Source organism: Vigna umbellata, chromosome 1, assembly GCF_029865625.1.
Source record: "Vigna umbellata cultivar VRB3 chromosome 1, Vumbellata_1.0, whole genome shotgun sequence".
Taxonomy (NCBI): Eukaryota; Viridiplantae; Streptophyta; class Magnoliopsida; order Fabales; family Fabaceae; genus Vigna; species Vigna umbellata.
Window position 1 is genome coordinate 17,054,783 of NC_142165.1, and position 16,419 is coordinate 17,071,201.

General features: G+C 29.8%; 1 protein-coding gene across 1 annotated transcript; it reads left to right on the forward strand.

Moving 5' to 3' along the window:
• Positions 1-11,074: 11,074 nt before the first annotated feature.
• Positions 11,075-12,452, forward strand: PARVUS (Nucleotide-diphospho-sugar transferases superfamily protein). Its single transcript, XM_047305106.2, has one exon. It carries the CDS (start codon positions 11,219-11,221, stop codon positions 12,062-12,064), a length of 846 nt encoding a protein of 281 aa, XP_047161062.2. The 5' UTR covers positions 11,075-11,218; the 3' UTR covers positions 12,065-12,452.
• The last annotated feature ends 3,967 nt before the right edge of the window (positions 12,453-16,419 follow it).

Consider the following 16,419-nt stretch of genomic DNA (forward strand, 5'->3'; position numbering starts at 1 on the left):
CTTTTCATGTTTCCTATGGCGTGAAGAACGATTTTTACACAAACTTATCTGTGTTCTATCTAACTGTAACATTAAGTTCAACTTTATAACGTGTTTGATAAAATAGTTAACTTGTTTATCAGAATAATATTTTTATCACTCTTATTTCTTTATCAATTATTTTGTTACAGAGTTAAGTAAATCAAACTGTAATAAAATCTTAGGTGTTGATTGATATATTGTTAAATAAAAAGTTATATTTTGTCGATCAAATATAATTTTTTTTAATAATGTTAGAGATCTAGTCTAGATTTATGATTAAAATATTAAAACAATTTATATAAATTAATGAAATTCCTATTATAGAATATGATTTTATTAGTCGAGTTACGTTTAATATTTATTTTTATAAAATGTGTAACATCCCAGAAATATAGCACAAAATTATATACAGGTCTCAACATTTAATAATATGATAAAACAGTTATTACAATATTAAAGTCAATTATTATAAAAATAACTATAAAATTTTTCGAACTTTACAAGAGCTTCCTATACTACTATCGAACGTTTATTATATAACGGAACGGTTATATTTACAGAACAAAATAGTGAACGGTCGTTTCACCAAAACTATCTATACTATATGATCGAACGGTCATCTCCTATTCAGCAGGAGTCTCACCGTCCATCTCCTGTTCCAACGTAAGCCTTACCCCTTCTGCTCACATCCAACAAGGATGATCATTGCAATAGAAAACCGAACGACAACATGGATAAAAATATAAAATAAGGGTAAGCTACTATAATTTAATTAAGCATGCATTCGTACATGAAATAAAACTACAAATCATTACAAACCGAACGCTATAGCATACAAGAGCCAACGTAGATATCACACATAACTTGAATATCATAATTCACGTACGGCTGACACTTGACAAGACCATCCGGATTGTATGAATACGTAGCTTGAGGTCGTTCGTGCACTCGGGTGGTGTAGTAACTGGAAAACCATCAGCTGCCACCAGAGGTTAGTCCGTTATAACTCACCCAAGAACCTATGGGCTAGGACCTCTCGCCATTCTCACACAATGACTTACCCATCTCTACTTGAATATCAGGATAAACTCCGTGAATTTCACTATCCATATTCATACTTTACTACAACATTATCCTTACACTGAGACATTCCTCCCCGAAATTCTCTTCCACATTACTTGAAACATAAACTTTTACTTGAATACCAATAATACTTCTCATACATAATATATCATTGCTATAAATAAGCAACCAACACCAATCCATAACATCAGCATTGAAAGATCAAACCACATTTCATATAAGAAGATCGAACACTCAAATAACACCACCCTTAGTTACCAACGAACGGAAAGGATCTAAACAACAGACGAATATAATCGAACGTTTATTTAATAGATATGACTTTGACATGAGCCGAACACAGCTTAAGAATAGAACACTCTAATTAAACCAAATACTTAATATAAGACTGAACCATATTTAACTATTCCCAATACTCGAACGAACGGTATTTCAATATCCTCAAAGTAATAACGAACGATATTCTACTATACTCAAAACAAGAATGAACGTTATTTCACTACCTGACAAAACCGAATGCTTAGAGCTTATATCGAACACTTATAACTACGGATCCTTGGTGCAAGACCGAACGATATTTTACTTATTTTACAAAACCGAACGCCTAGAGCTTCTGCCGAACACTTATAATTACTCCTACAAACTATTCATCAAACCTAGTACTTTTAAGGAAACCGAACATTAAGACATTTTAGCTGAAATACCCATAAACTTGTATCTGATCATAAACGAAATTAATTTAAGCCTAGTCTAAGTACGAAGTCTACTAATAATAATATATGAACTATCACAAACTAAAATACCTAATCCAATAAGACTGATTATAAAGGTATATAACCATCAACACGTGATATATTAATCACTTCCTATAAACTGAACGATTATATCCTGGTAAGGCTAAAATGCTAACTCTATTGATAACTTATTCCCTGACCATAACCGAACGGTTGATAGGGATGGCAACGGGTCGGTTCGGACACAGATAGTGCCTATCCGTAACCCGACCCGACAAAAAAAAAATTCACCCGCTACCCGACTCGCTACCCGCACGGATATCCGCTTAAAAAATATCCGCGGATATTTTAAAATCCGCGGATATCCGTGGATACCCGCGGATACCCCACAAATATTTAAAAAAATATATTTTTATAAAATATTATAATAAAATTTAAATAAAATTACAAAAAATATATAAAATATAATATATATTAAATTAAATATAAATTCAAATTTAATTTTAATTATATTTAACTTTATAAAATATAAATTAATGTTAATTTTAATTAAATTTAACTTAATAAAATATAAATTAAATTTTTATTTTTATTTTTTGCGGGTAGCGGATATCCGCGGGTACGGATAGTATAATACCCGCACCCGATCTGTTTATAAGCGGGTATTAAAAAATCCGCTACCCACAACCCGCGGGTAGTAAATATCCGCGGGTACCAACTATCCGTCGCGGATTTTATCCACGGATATCCGCGGGCGCGGATTTTTTTGCCATCCCTTTGAGACCGAACACCCAACTATTCTACATAATTTTGCAGAATTCTTATAGACTTATATAGAACCACCCAAAACCCAGAAACATGCATTTCATACACTCATATACAAATCATCAATCAATTCATTCCACATATACAAAAAATAATCACATGCATAATTAAATTTAATAGCTTCCCTTACCTCTTAACAGACCGATCGCTCACAATACGAACTTTGCACCACGACCAACACTCAACCTCCCAGATTCACTGTTTGAGTAAAACAAACCACCCAAGAGACCAAAAACGTGATCAGAACCTTAGAAGAAGAAGAGGATAAACACATGCAACAAAAACTTGGTTTGCATGTGCCCCAAACTAGACTTTATTAGAATCAGGAAGACCTACCAGTTCAAACCACTAAACGATCGGTTGAAAGGAGGATCCTTGCCACCAACAACCTTACATACACTCTGATGGATGATCAGATGGAATAAAACATGAGATTTAATGGAGGAAAAGATGATAATTTTAAAGAGAAGGAGGAGAAACGAGTTCGGAAGGTTTGAAGGAGAAGATTGCATGTAGAAAGTGGAACCAGCTTTTGAAATTTTAGCTTATATATTCCCTCAAAACACCGATCATCCACTCTCCTACAACCACCTGTCTTCCACTTCCTGAGTCTCGTTCCCTCTTACAGACGTACGTTTCCCATTAGGATAGAGAATTTAATTGACAAAATGATATTAGAATACATTCGAATTTATCTTACTACGATTTATTAAATGATTTATCCTTCTGATAGTTTTTTAATATATTCATTTAAAATTAAAGTAAACTAAATTAAACTCATTATATAATAATATATTAATTATTAATTATTATGGATAAATATGGTTTAAAAATTAGTTACTCAAAAAATTAAAATGATAGAAAAATATACACTGAAAATTTCCTTTATTATTGTTATATAAAATTATTAATATATGTCTACACACTTTTCACTATTGATCGATAGATGTGATGTCATACTCGACACAAAATTACCTTATCGACACAAGATTACTTTATCAATTAAACATAAAAAAACAGTATTGAGAGATAATTTAATTATTATCGTAATAAACAAGGTTAAAAAATTATTAGATCTTCGTTAAGGGAAAAGTTCATTCAAAATCCTATCAATAGAACATATAGACAAAACATTTAATATTTTAAAACCTAATATATTTAATATATTTTGTTAAAATTGAACACTTATCTAAATTTCGAAATACCTTTTATATATAATAGATCATATGATACAAGAACAACATTAGACTAGCACTGAATTATGGGACCCTTATTATAATAAGATGATTGGTATAGACTAAGGTAAGAATTTTTTTTTACAATAAGTACTAAGTGTATTCTCACTAGAACAACAATATGCATTATAAATATTTTTATTATATAATTTAATATTAAAAGTTATTTTGAGATGTTTTTTCTTTAAATAAATGATAACATTTAAATGAATCAACCAAATTAATTGAATTATGAGTGAGTTGCTTGAATAAAATAAGCAAAAATATTTTACTCACTTTAATTAAATCTTATTAGCTCAAGTTATTCACACTTCTATTCAAAGTGTTGTTTACATTTTAAAAACACTTATTATTATTTTAATTTTTTTTTTACCATCTACAATCATTTAAATCCTTAACATAATTATTTATTATTATTACGTTACTAAACTTAACTTTTTAACAAAATCAACTTCAATTAAAAAAATTGTGTAATAATCTTTTTAATAAGAAATCTGTGTTTCATCCATTTATTATGAAAATTCATTGAAACAGCTGTCTGATAATAACTTCTGATTCAATGATCCAATTAATGGCGAAAGCCATAATAGAAAAAGAAACTTTAACAACTTTAATAGTAAATGTTTACATCTTTCATGATAAAAGTAATATAAGAAATTCATTCAAACGATCATGGATTTGTATTGATATTATTATGGTAGTTCCCATGAAAATATCAAATTAAAACCACAATGAATAGAAATTTTCTTAAAAACATCAAACGAAAAAATGTCATAATCACAAAATTTCAGTACATAAAATCAACAATGGAGGCCAAGATATTTTTCACTGCGTTAGACTTTTCTACTAAAAAAGCCAAAATTTTCATCTTCATGCAAGAGAGAAACTTCAATTTCTCTTTTTCTTCACTTTCTTTTCTCTTATTATTATAAGGGCTATCAACTCAAAAGAAAAATTATAGACAACAGGACATTAGAACTACAAAATCTGATAGTACATCTAAAACAAAGTTGCAAAATAAGAAAAATGTAGCTTTTATCTTAAAATTCAAAATAAAATATAAATTTTTCAAATAAGAAGATTAAAAAGTGCAACATTAATGAAATATATAAATAAATTCATAAAAAATTAAAATAGGAGATTTCTTATTTTTTTCCTTTTTTATATATTATTATTCATCTTTTTCGTTTTTATTGCTTATATTTTATTTTTAACAATTACTTAAAAAAGAAGTGGAGGGTTATATTAATCCCTCTCTTATGTTCAATTAAATTTCACAGGATTACAGTTATTTTACAACAATTGTTTTTTTTTCTTGCACTTTTATGGAGGTGTTGAAAAAGTAATACTTTGTCTTTTCAAAGTGCATAGTTCACAAACATATTCAGAATCTAAAAATATATTTCAAATTATATAATTAATATTATATTTATAGAATATATAATTTTAAAAGATATTCTGAATTATATAATTTATATATGTAATTCATAATACATTTTAAAATTTTAAAATTAAAAATCATACCATTCAAAATATGTTTCTAAGCTCAAATATATTTTTGAACTTTTGAAACAGATTTTTCCTACCCATAGATAGTTGGGACTTTTCTTATATTTATGGGGTGTTGAAAGAAATTACCCATTTTAAACTTAATTGGACCAAATATAGGAAAACAAACCAACAAAAACTCACTATCGACCTTCAATTTTGCAAGCCCAAAAGGAAAAACAACTAATTTATTAAACTTAATCTAATTCCTAAGATTAATAAAAATAAAATGTTGGTGCTTCGTTCAATTATTCAATTAAAATTTCTCTAGTTATATGTTTAATTATTTACTCTTAGGCTCTGATGCAACTGTCAAATAGTTCCTTATAAAAAAAATTCTAGTTATTTCATACATATAAGTATTTTTAAATTTATTTTGCATTAAACACGGAGGAATATTTTTGTAAGCTAATCAGTTTTTAAATCTTATATTGAATTATCTCATAATTTTTTAATTAGTTCAAAATATATTTTGGAAATTCTATATACATTTTTTCATTTTGGAAAGTATTTTTTTTAAAATTTATTTTGAATTGTGTAATATGAAAAATACTTTTTAATTTGAAAATGTGTTTCAGAATACATATTTCAGAATGTATTTTAAAAAAATTGAATTTTGGAAGTTATTTCTCTTTCCTCGCCGACTCCCATGTTTTTTCTTTTCTCCATTATTCTTCGTTTTCTTTTCGTTTTGGAAGTTATAATATGTTTTATTTATTTTTTTCTAATAAATAATATTTTATAAATTAAAATATAAATATTTATTTAGTTATATAAAAAATATTAAACTAATTAAATATTTGTTAAATTAAAAAAATAATTTTTTGATTATTAAATTTAAATAGATATTTTTTAATTTAGTTTTTAATGTAATATATTAAATTTTTAATTTTTTAACATATTTTATTATTATTATTATTATTAAATTAAAATAAAAGAGTAAACTAAAAATTCTGAATTGGTATTTAAATACTGGTAACAGTGTCGAATGTGAGTTAAGTAAATTTTTGAACACACTTTTAAATGTCGGTTAAATAAATTTTTTAACCGGTTTTCAAACTTAACTAAATAAATTCTTAATCGATTTTTTAAACATTGATAATTATTAATAAAAAAAAGGTATTTATAGTATTTTAAATATGTATAATGAAAATTCGAAAAGTATTTATAACATTTTGGAACTGTTCCGTAATGAAGAAATATACATAACAATTCTACCAAAACTTAATGCTTATAAACAAAGTGAAGTTTACATATTAGCTAAATCTCTGTATAGTATTAAACAAGCCAACAAAATGATTTGCTAAATTATCCTCATTTCTCATCTCCGTTAACTTTTCTAAATCCAAGTATGAATACTTTGTTTTTATTAACCTTTTAATTTGAATATAACTTTAAACTTATTCTTAATAAAATTAGTTAATTTTATATTATAACATAAATTAAAATGAAGAATATTTCTTATATATATATATATATATATATATGATAATGATACTTTGACAACATCTTTTTAGTAATATTTTAATATCATTTACGTGTTATTCTGTGATTGGTTTAAAATTACTTCACAATCAATAATAATAATCATAAACACATCATAGACCAATCACAGAATAATACATGAATGATGTTAAAATGTTATCAAAGTATCATGATCCATATATATATATATATATATATATATATATATATATATATATATATATATATATATATATCTCGATATTTTAACAACTTTTTTTAACAATTTGTTGAGAATGAATTATGTGTCACTGTTTTATTGGTCTGTATATTTGAAACGACCGATTATATCACGTAAAGTGTTTTAAAAAGTTTGTAAAAGAAAATTGTTAAGAGAAAATTTCCTATTAGATATACTAGAAGAAGACATAAGAACTTGAAAAAAAGGTATGAAAACATGTGCAAAGGACGTGTGAACAGTAAATTAATGACGTAGTACTTTGTGTACTCTTATTCACAAAAATTCCAACAACATCATAGATTATACCCTTCAATGCTCTCGACAACTGTAATCCATTTCTTTGACTCCTCCTTTTTCTCAAACTTTTGCAACTTCTTCATTTTGCACCATCAAAATTAAATTTCTACCTGAAATTAATGTCAAAAGAGTTAATCTTGTTGTTTATTTTTGTAAGATTTCATATATAGCATAAACCCCTTTTTTCTACGTTTAAATTGTACTTTAGTCTAGTTATCTAATTTATTCTTAAGTATTGGCAAGAAATATTAAACAAAACCTAAATCAAGTAAATGAGATTTTAATAACATTAAATGGAGATGATCAACTTGTATATACACGAAGAAGATGAGAAATGATAAGTTTGACTTTTTGACCATTTGTTTCAACCGATGGTGCATTGGATTAATGATTTGGCACCGACAATACGTAACAAGGTTAGAAATTCAATGGAAAATAGAAAGTGTGCCATAGTTAAGAGATTTAGTTTTAATTAATCATAATCTTCTAAAATTTAATCAAAAACTTTTTTTAATTAAAGATTAAAGTTGAGAATGCTTAAACTGTTTGAGTTTAGATTGCTAACATTAAGCATAATGCAATTAGAAGGCTTAGTTAGCACATGATTAGCCAATTAATATGAAGAAAGTGATGAATTTTGAGAGCATTTTGAAGTGAAGCGTGTTTTAGTTTTGGTTGAAATGGCGGTGCTTCCATATATTTGAACTCTAGCGGTATCATTGCGTTTTCTTTTCAGAAAGAAACAAAGTATAAATGGAAAAAGTAATTTGAGAGATGGGCCAAAACTCAATAACTTGTCTTCATCACGTGCGCGCACGTGCTTTTACGCGGTTTCACTTTATTGTTCAAACCTAAATTCACACGTATATTCAAACCTTTTTTAATTTTTTTTTTACATTCTCTTATTTAAGTAATTAACGTTATTCGCATGTGTAGGCTACATATCTTTTAGATGAATTAGACGGATGGATCAATATATTTTTGGACTAATATTTTTAAATATATTATTTTTAGGTCAATTATCACTGTAATTACTTTAGTGGATCATTCTTGATTATTTTTAAGTTAATTATTTTTTGTCGATTTTATTTTGTTTAATCATTTTATTCGATCATCGTGACTGATTATTTTGATTGATTTTTATGATTGATTAAACAACATGAAAAATCGACTAGTTAAATTAACACTTAGTTAATAATAATCACAAATTAATAAATATTGATTAAAATATGATTGAACAAGTCGACAAAAAATAAAAACTCATAATAATTATTATAAATAAATAAAGAAATAGAGATTTAACGTAATGATTATTCACACATATGTTAATATCTCTCAATCAATTGTTTACTGAATATAACATCATAATACCTATTACAAATACTATCTTAACGATTTTGAAAAAAAAAAAACATCGAACAAATAAAAGATAAAAACGATACAAAATAAACAATTGAAAATACTCAATTTGCAGAATCAGCTTAATATTATAAAATTCATATATTATATTTACAATCTTAATAATATATTCTAAAAGAATTAATAAAATACCAGTGTTGATATATTCTCAATAAAAACATGTAAGCATAATTGATATATAACAATAACTAGTTTGATTAAACTACAAGCATAGTATAGAATCATGTAACCAACGAAATTTATTTTATAATTAATTTCTCTTAGATCAGGTTAGAAAATAGTTGATACTATAGTTAATTATTATTGAAACCAAGCGAGTCAATGAAACGAAGATTGGGTTACAACAAGCCAATTGAAGGAGTAAATTAAAATACATTGACATATGGGTCAGTTAAATGTACGGTACTTTCTAACATTGCATTATGAAATTAATAAATATAGCACAGCTCATAAAGGGTATTAAAAGTCATCAAAAAGTTTATTTTTACTCGTTTAAATGAAAAAAAATATTTTCAATTTTTTAACGAAATATATTCCAAGATTGAATTGAACTAATATATATATTCCGTTGTTGAATTGAACTAAAATATTATAATATTCAGTACAGCCAATTAAGAAACAAACCCATTCTAAATGACATCTATTTAATACGTGGTTAATAGATGTTGGATCTTATTAATAAAACTTATAAATTATTTAGAAGTTAATAATCTTTTTAATTTATAAGTTTTTTACTGATAAGTTAATTCATCTTAAAAGTACTTGATAATCTTTTGTTCCGAGAAAATGAAATAATTCTTGTACACCTCACTTCTTAAAAGTTGAATAGATAATAATAATTATATATGACTTTCTCTATTAATTTCGTAAGATATCTTTTTCAGAACAATATTGTTACAGAGTTCATTTCAAACTTAAAAGCAGTCAATACTTTAAGTAAAACTGTGTCAAAAACTAACTTAAATTACAAAAGAACTTATTAATTGCCTTATAAGTATATCATTTTAACAAAATTATTAAATAATAATAATAATATATTATTAATTGCATGTGTATTTTTAAATATTAAATAATATAGTACGTTTAAAAAAATATGTAAAAAATATGTTGAAATTAGAACTTTCAGTAAAAAAAAGTCAAAGATTGTATGTCAATATTGATTTGAAAGATAAATTGATCAAATAAAAGACTACAAAAATTCAACCTGAGGAGCAGTTGAGTTTGCTTAAACCTAAATCAATGAGTATATATCTTACCTATTACATGTGATCATTTCTTGAATAATTAATTTCTTCTAAATTAGAAATGAAGCGATGTGAAAATGCTCGGTTGCTGAGACAAAGTTTTCTGATGAATGCGACATATATAGTTTCACTAAATAAAAATGAAATTCATCAATGCCATGACCAGGAACCATGAACAACGTTGAATGTGAGTAAAAAACATCATTAATTAGATGTTCTTTATTACTTTGGCACAACAGTGCTCTACCGTTCTAAATTTCTAAGTCAAGTGTCCTTATTTGGAAGGACAGTATCCTAAAATAACCTCTATTCCAGTGAGTGAAAAATTTGAGAGAAATAAAGAAATATAAACACGTTTGGTTTGAATGTACTTGCATGGTAGATAACTGTTACGAATACACATTTCCCATTCCCATTTTAGAAAATAATAAAAATGAAAATTGAATGAAGCATGAAGATGGGTGTATTTGAGTTGTCAAATTGAGATATTTTTTCATTATGGCAACATACTCCACAGCACACAAGTACATACCATGTTTGTGTAAGTGGGCTACCTTATTTTCTATTCCCATCCCTCCTTCAATGTCCACTATTAATACCAATAGCATACCCCATAAAAACCTTAGGAACAATTTTTTTTTCAAATTATTTAAAATAATATATGTATAAAAGATTATTTTTCAATATAATATGACTAGGCTGAAAATCTTTGTGAACTCCACCAACTTATGTATTCTTGACTTTATTCTCTTCCTCCCTCTCAATCTTTCTCTATTGCTAATACTTTATAACTTTGCTAGCTAACTCAAAAGCGTGTTGTTTGAAACCTCAAACTCCAATTATAAGCCATCCCAAAGATCTCTCTTATTTTTTCATTCATTCTCAGCACACACAACAACGATGATGTTCAATTCAAATCTTCTAAGAAATCTCTCCCTCTTACTATTATTCTTCTTCTTCTTCTTGTCGTGCGTGTCCTCCACAAACACCCTCTTCACCCAACAATTCAAAGAAGCACCTCAATTCTACAACTCCCCAAAATGTCCTTCTCTTTCCGACACCCAACATTCAAACCTATTATGCTCCGAACAAGCTGTCCACGTGGCAATGACGCTGGACACCACATACATCCGAGGTTCGATGGCGGCGATCCTCTCCGTTCTCCAACACTCCTCCTGCCCCCAAAACGTCTTCTTCCACTTCGTCTGCTCCTCCAACGCCTCCCTCCTACGCGCCACAATCGCCACCTCCTTCCCCTACCTCAATTTCCAAATCTACCCCTTCCACGACCACCTCGTTTCCGGCCTCATCTCCACCTCAATCCGCGCCGCACTCGATTGCCCCCTGAACTACGCGCGCAGCTACTTCCCCACCCTAATCCCACGCTGCGTCAAGCGCGTGGTGTACCTCGACTCCGACCTCGTACTTGTCGACGATATCGCCAAACTGGCAGCCACGCCGCTGGGAGAACATAGTGTGCTGGCGGCGCCGGAATACTGCAACGCGAACTTCACCTCCTACTTCACGCCCACGTTCTGGTCGAACCCTTCGCTGTCGCTGACGTTCGCGGAGCGGAGAGCCTGTTACTTCAACACGGGGGTGATGGTGATTGATTTGGAACGGTGGCGCGTGGGGGAGTACACGAGGAAGATCGAAGAGTGGATGGAGGTTCAGAAGAGGATGAGAATCTACGAACTGGGTTCGTTGCCGCCGTTTTTGCTTGTGTTTGCGGGGAACATTGTTCCGGTGGATCATAGGTGGAACCAGCACGGTCTCGGAGGAGACAACTTTCGTGGTCTGTGTCGGGATCTTCACCCTGGTACTGTTAGTTTGTTGCATTGGAGTGGGAAGGGTAAACCCTGGGTCAGATTGGACGCTAACAGACCTTGTCCTCTCGATGCTCTTTGGTCACCTTATGATCTTTTACGCACCCCATTTTCTCTCGATTCTTGATAAACATAAAATCAAATGTGAATATCTTTCTCAAGATGCCTTCTTTCATCACAATCCAAGTTTCATCCTTAAAATTCTACACTTTGATGTCTTCCACATGCTTTTATTATGCATGTGATGATGAAGGTGAAACTTTAGTTTTGGCTCAGACACAGTACGAAGATGTCTGATAATGTCTAAATTTTGTTATTTTGATACATGCGTAACATGGCTGTAAACAGAGGTTAGTTTCTCTGCTGTTCAAGTGTAATTAAAGTTAATAATACGTGAAAAGATGAGTGGGGTTTGTGAATTTTTCTTTTTACAGTGACGGAGAACGTAAGATTAATGCTGTAACATATGATGAGTTTGTATATGGAGAAATACTAGTTGTGTAATGAGTTTTGGATGCGTTACTTTCTTGGTTCATGATCGATGATAATTGAACATGATGAAGATTTTGTTCAGATCTTCCTTATTTTCTGGTTTTCCTTCTTCTGTGGTTTGATAATGTGAACCAAGTTCTTGCTTTGTTGCTCTAATTATGTGTGTTTCCGGATTCTGATGATGTTGCTTTGTTCTAGATGACTGAGTTTCAAGCAAGAGCAAGTGGTTGGTCGGTTTCAATTTCACGTTTTTCTAGGTTAAGAGATCAATATTTGTGAATGTTTGAGAGATAGTAGAGTCAAAATCTTCAATTAATAACGCCTAAAAAAACTAAAGGTGATTATCAGATGCTATAATGAAAACGCAAACTGGTTATTTTACAATTATTGCATGGATGAATTTGTAATTTTTTAAAATTTAAAATTACTTAATATTTTTTAAATAAAGTTAATTCTATTCTGTGACATTTTTTTTAAAGCGATAAGCAAATATAGCTGTAAGAGACATTACATTGTTAGTAATAGTAGGAGTAATTGTTTATATTTAGTAAATGGTCAAATGCATGCATGGTTGGTTTAATTTAATAAGGATGATTTTATTTTCAAAACATTTGTATAAAATATATAATGTATATCAAGGAAACACAAGACAATAATAAAATAAATAATGTATATGTCACAAAAAATTATGTAAAAAATATAAAACTGAATGTTTATTATCCACATGTTGAATTAATTTGTATAAAAAATGAATCGATTGTATTGTTTATAAGTTGGTCTTGAAAGGAATATGATGAGGTTGGAAAGGTGTTATGCCAGCCATTAAATAGAAACAATGACATGTGCAATAATAAGTAATTGTCAGTGAAAAGAAAAAGAAACTGATGATTGGAGGTCAATAAACTACGATTTAATTTCAAATTCTAATACTAAAATTCAATTCTAATGTATATGATGGAAAGTACTTTACCCTCTTGCCTACAAATCGAAAATAAATAAAGGAAAAATTAAAAGTAATTTTGCAAAATAATATAATTAAATTATATAATATTGTTTTACTATAGAAACTAAGGTAAAATAATGAGTTTTGAGATGAATATTTAATTCGAAAAATAAGAAAAAAGGACGGAAGCAGTGTCGGTAGAGGAAGAAAAAAGAAGTGATGAGAACATATTAAAAAGATGAAAAATGAAAAATAGAAAAATGGGTAACATGATTTGTACGACACACTTTCTTCTAAGGAACCCAAAATTCAAATCTAAAACAATAACAATAAAATACGACAAAACTTTGATATTTATGTTTTTGGTGAATTACTGAAACACGTAATAGTAGTAAATTGAAATGAAGTACATCCACTGTAGAATTAGTTATATAATGTTTTTCGTAGGGCCCTTTCAGTATCTACCACCACTCTCGCACGAATCTTTGTTCCGTGTCACATCCCTTGCATTAATGCTGAAATAAAATTAATATTTTATATGCATTAAATTTATTTTTAAGTTTATAAACTATGAAATTGAATTTGTTTGTATCAGCTTTTATATAATTTAATCTTCAAATATAATCATTTAAATATAATTCGATAAAAAAATAATTTTATATTAAAATTTAAGTTATTTATATTATTTTTCACATTTTAATTTAAATTTCAATATAAAATATCATTTAAAATGTAAATTAAGAAACTATTGAATTAAAAAAATTATATTTATTTTTTTAAGTTTAAGAACTAAAATATATTGAAATTTTATTCTGGTTATTATTGCAAGAACCAAATTATTTTATAAAATGAATTTTCTTTCTGTTTTTATATTTTATTATTTTTTAATATATTTTTCAAATATTTTCCTCTTACATAAATATGCTTATAAAAACAAATAGTTCAAATTAATTGAATTTTATAAATAAAAATAAACATAACATGTTAAAGTTATATTACTTATAGTCACTTAATGAGTTTTTTTTTTCATATCTTAATAGACCTAAATTAAACGACCAAGTTAATTTTAATTTATAAATTATACAATAATGATGTTTCGTATCTGATTAGAATTTATTGTAAGGTCCCGGCAACTCACAGGGAATGTCGACTGCCCCCACAGATCACCACGAGGCTTTCCAGTGTGCTTTGTCCTCACTCGCACACTTTCCGGGAAAACTTCCTAGAAGGTCACCCATCCCAGAATTACTCCAGGCTAAGCACGCTTAACCATGGAGTTCTTATGAGTCAGGCTACCGAAAAAGCAAATGCATTTGGTGATATGAGTAGCCAAATCAATCCCTTTAAGCTATCCTTCAACTGTATAGTCCCATACCTATACAGTCTCTAGATCCCTCTCATTCCGGTGTATGTTCGATTCATCCATGTGCCCCTTCCACCGGAAGCCTTGCCAGGAGCCGCTCTTTGTCAGTGCCCCTTGCACCATGCCTCCTGCACCGGCGTCACTCCCCGCCCTCTTATCAGTGCCCGGGTTTCACATGCCCACCAACTTCCGCTTGGTTCGTCCTCGAACCACACCGTACTGGGAGAGGCTAGGCTCTGATACCATTAATGTGACATCCCAAAATATAGTAACCACATCATATAATTTAGGAGTCAACATTCCCAATAAAGAGAACAGTTAGAGAATGACTTGCAATTAAATACAGAATTACAGTCATCCAAAATATAATACAGAGTTTTAAACTTAGACATTTTAGAGTATTTAATCTCCAAAGGTTTAAATATCTAAATCCTAAGTAGACTGTGCAGCAGCATCATTCTCCTCCAGCTCTTACTCCAAGGAAACCTCCTCGACAACATCTGCTCCCATCCAAGTGGATGATCATCGCAAAGAAAAACATACACAAACAGCACACAACACAGAAGCAAGGGTGAGCTAGATAAACAGGCAATAATCATATTGTTCAATCAATTAATAATCATCATGCTTAGTACATATAAAACAGTTAATACATAACACTTTAAACCATGACTCAAACACTCACACGACTCATCCGGATTTGTATAACTATCGAACTATTGGTCGTCTTTGCACTTGCGTAGTTCAGCTGGCACTCCCCAACACTATGCAAGGTAAATCCCCCAATCTGTCTATGTCTAAACTCTAAGACTATAGACGAGGACCTCCCTCTACTCTCACCACTTACACTGCTCTCCTCTATCTGAGTATGAACAGTGCTTCGAGTGTAGGGATAGACATACCAGTTCAAAGCTCCATACAGTTATACAGAACAACATCAACACCCCACACAACCACTTTCAGTCATCTCACCCTGAGATGTCCAATTCATACTCACATACATCATTATAGTTCACAACCACATTATTTCCAACCACTCATACCTCATACATAATGTACATGAAAATCTGTTAAGCAAACAATATTAATCATACATTCATATACTTTCCACATAAATCTCATCATACTATGCATTCCAAACATCCCACATACCAGACAATCTGTTAAACAAACAACATTAATCAATCCAATACACATTACCAGACAATAACAGTCCCAAGAGAACCACTAAACAACTCATAACCCCGTAACTCATACTTAGACAAAGAAAATGGCTTTGAGACCATCACCAACAGTTCCGGAAGGGTTCAAAACCTCCAAAACGACTTAAGAAACGTCCAAAACAGACATCCGAAACCCCAAAAACTATCAAAAACAAAGACAAAACAATTTTCTGCGAATACCTCGCGCCCGGGCGCCACAGTAGGGGCGCTGGGCGCGACTTTTTGCTGGATTCCAGCGCCTGGGCGCCACCAGGGGGCGCCAGGTGCGAACCAGAAGTCGTCCAGCCCCATACCAGTTGACAGCAACCATTTTACACCTGTTTTGATCAGTTTGATGACTCTAACAAGTCACAAATGACTTACCTAAGATATCCCAACAGCCCAAATGTACTCAAAATCCTTACTTCCCAAAATCACTGCCTCACTTCCTCTCAAAGTGACCCAAGACTCTATCAGCTTGT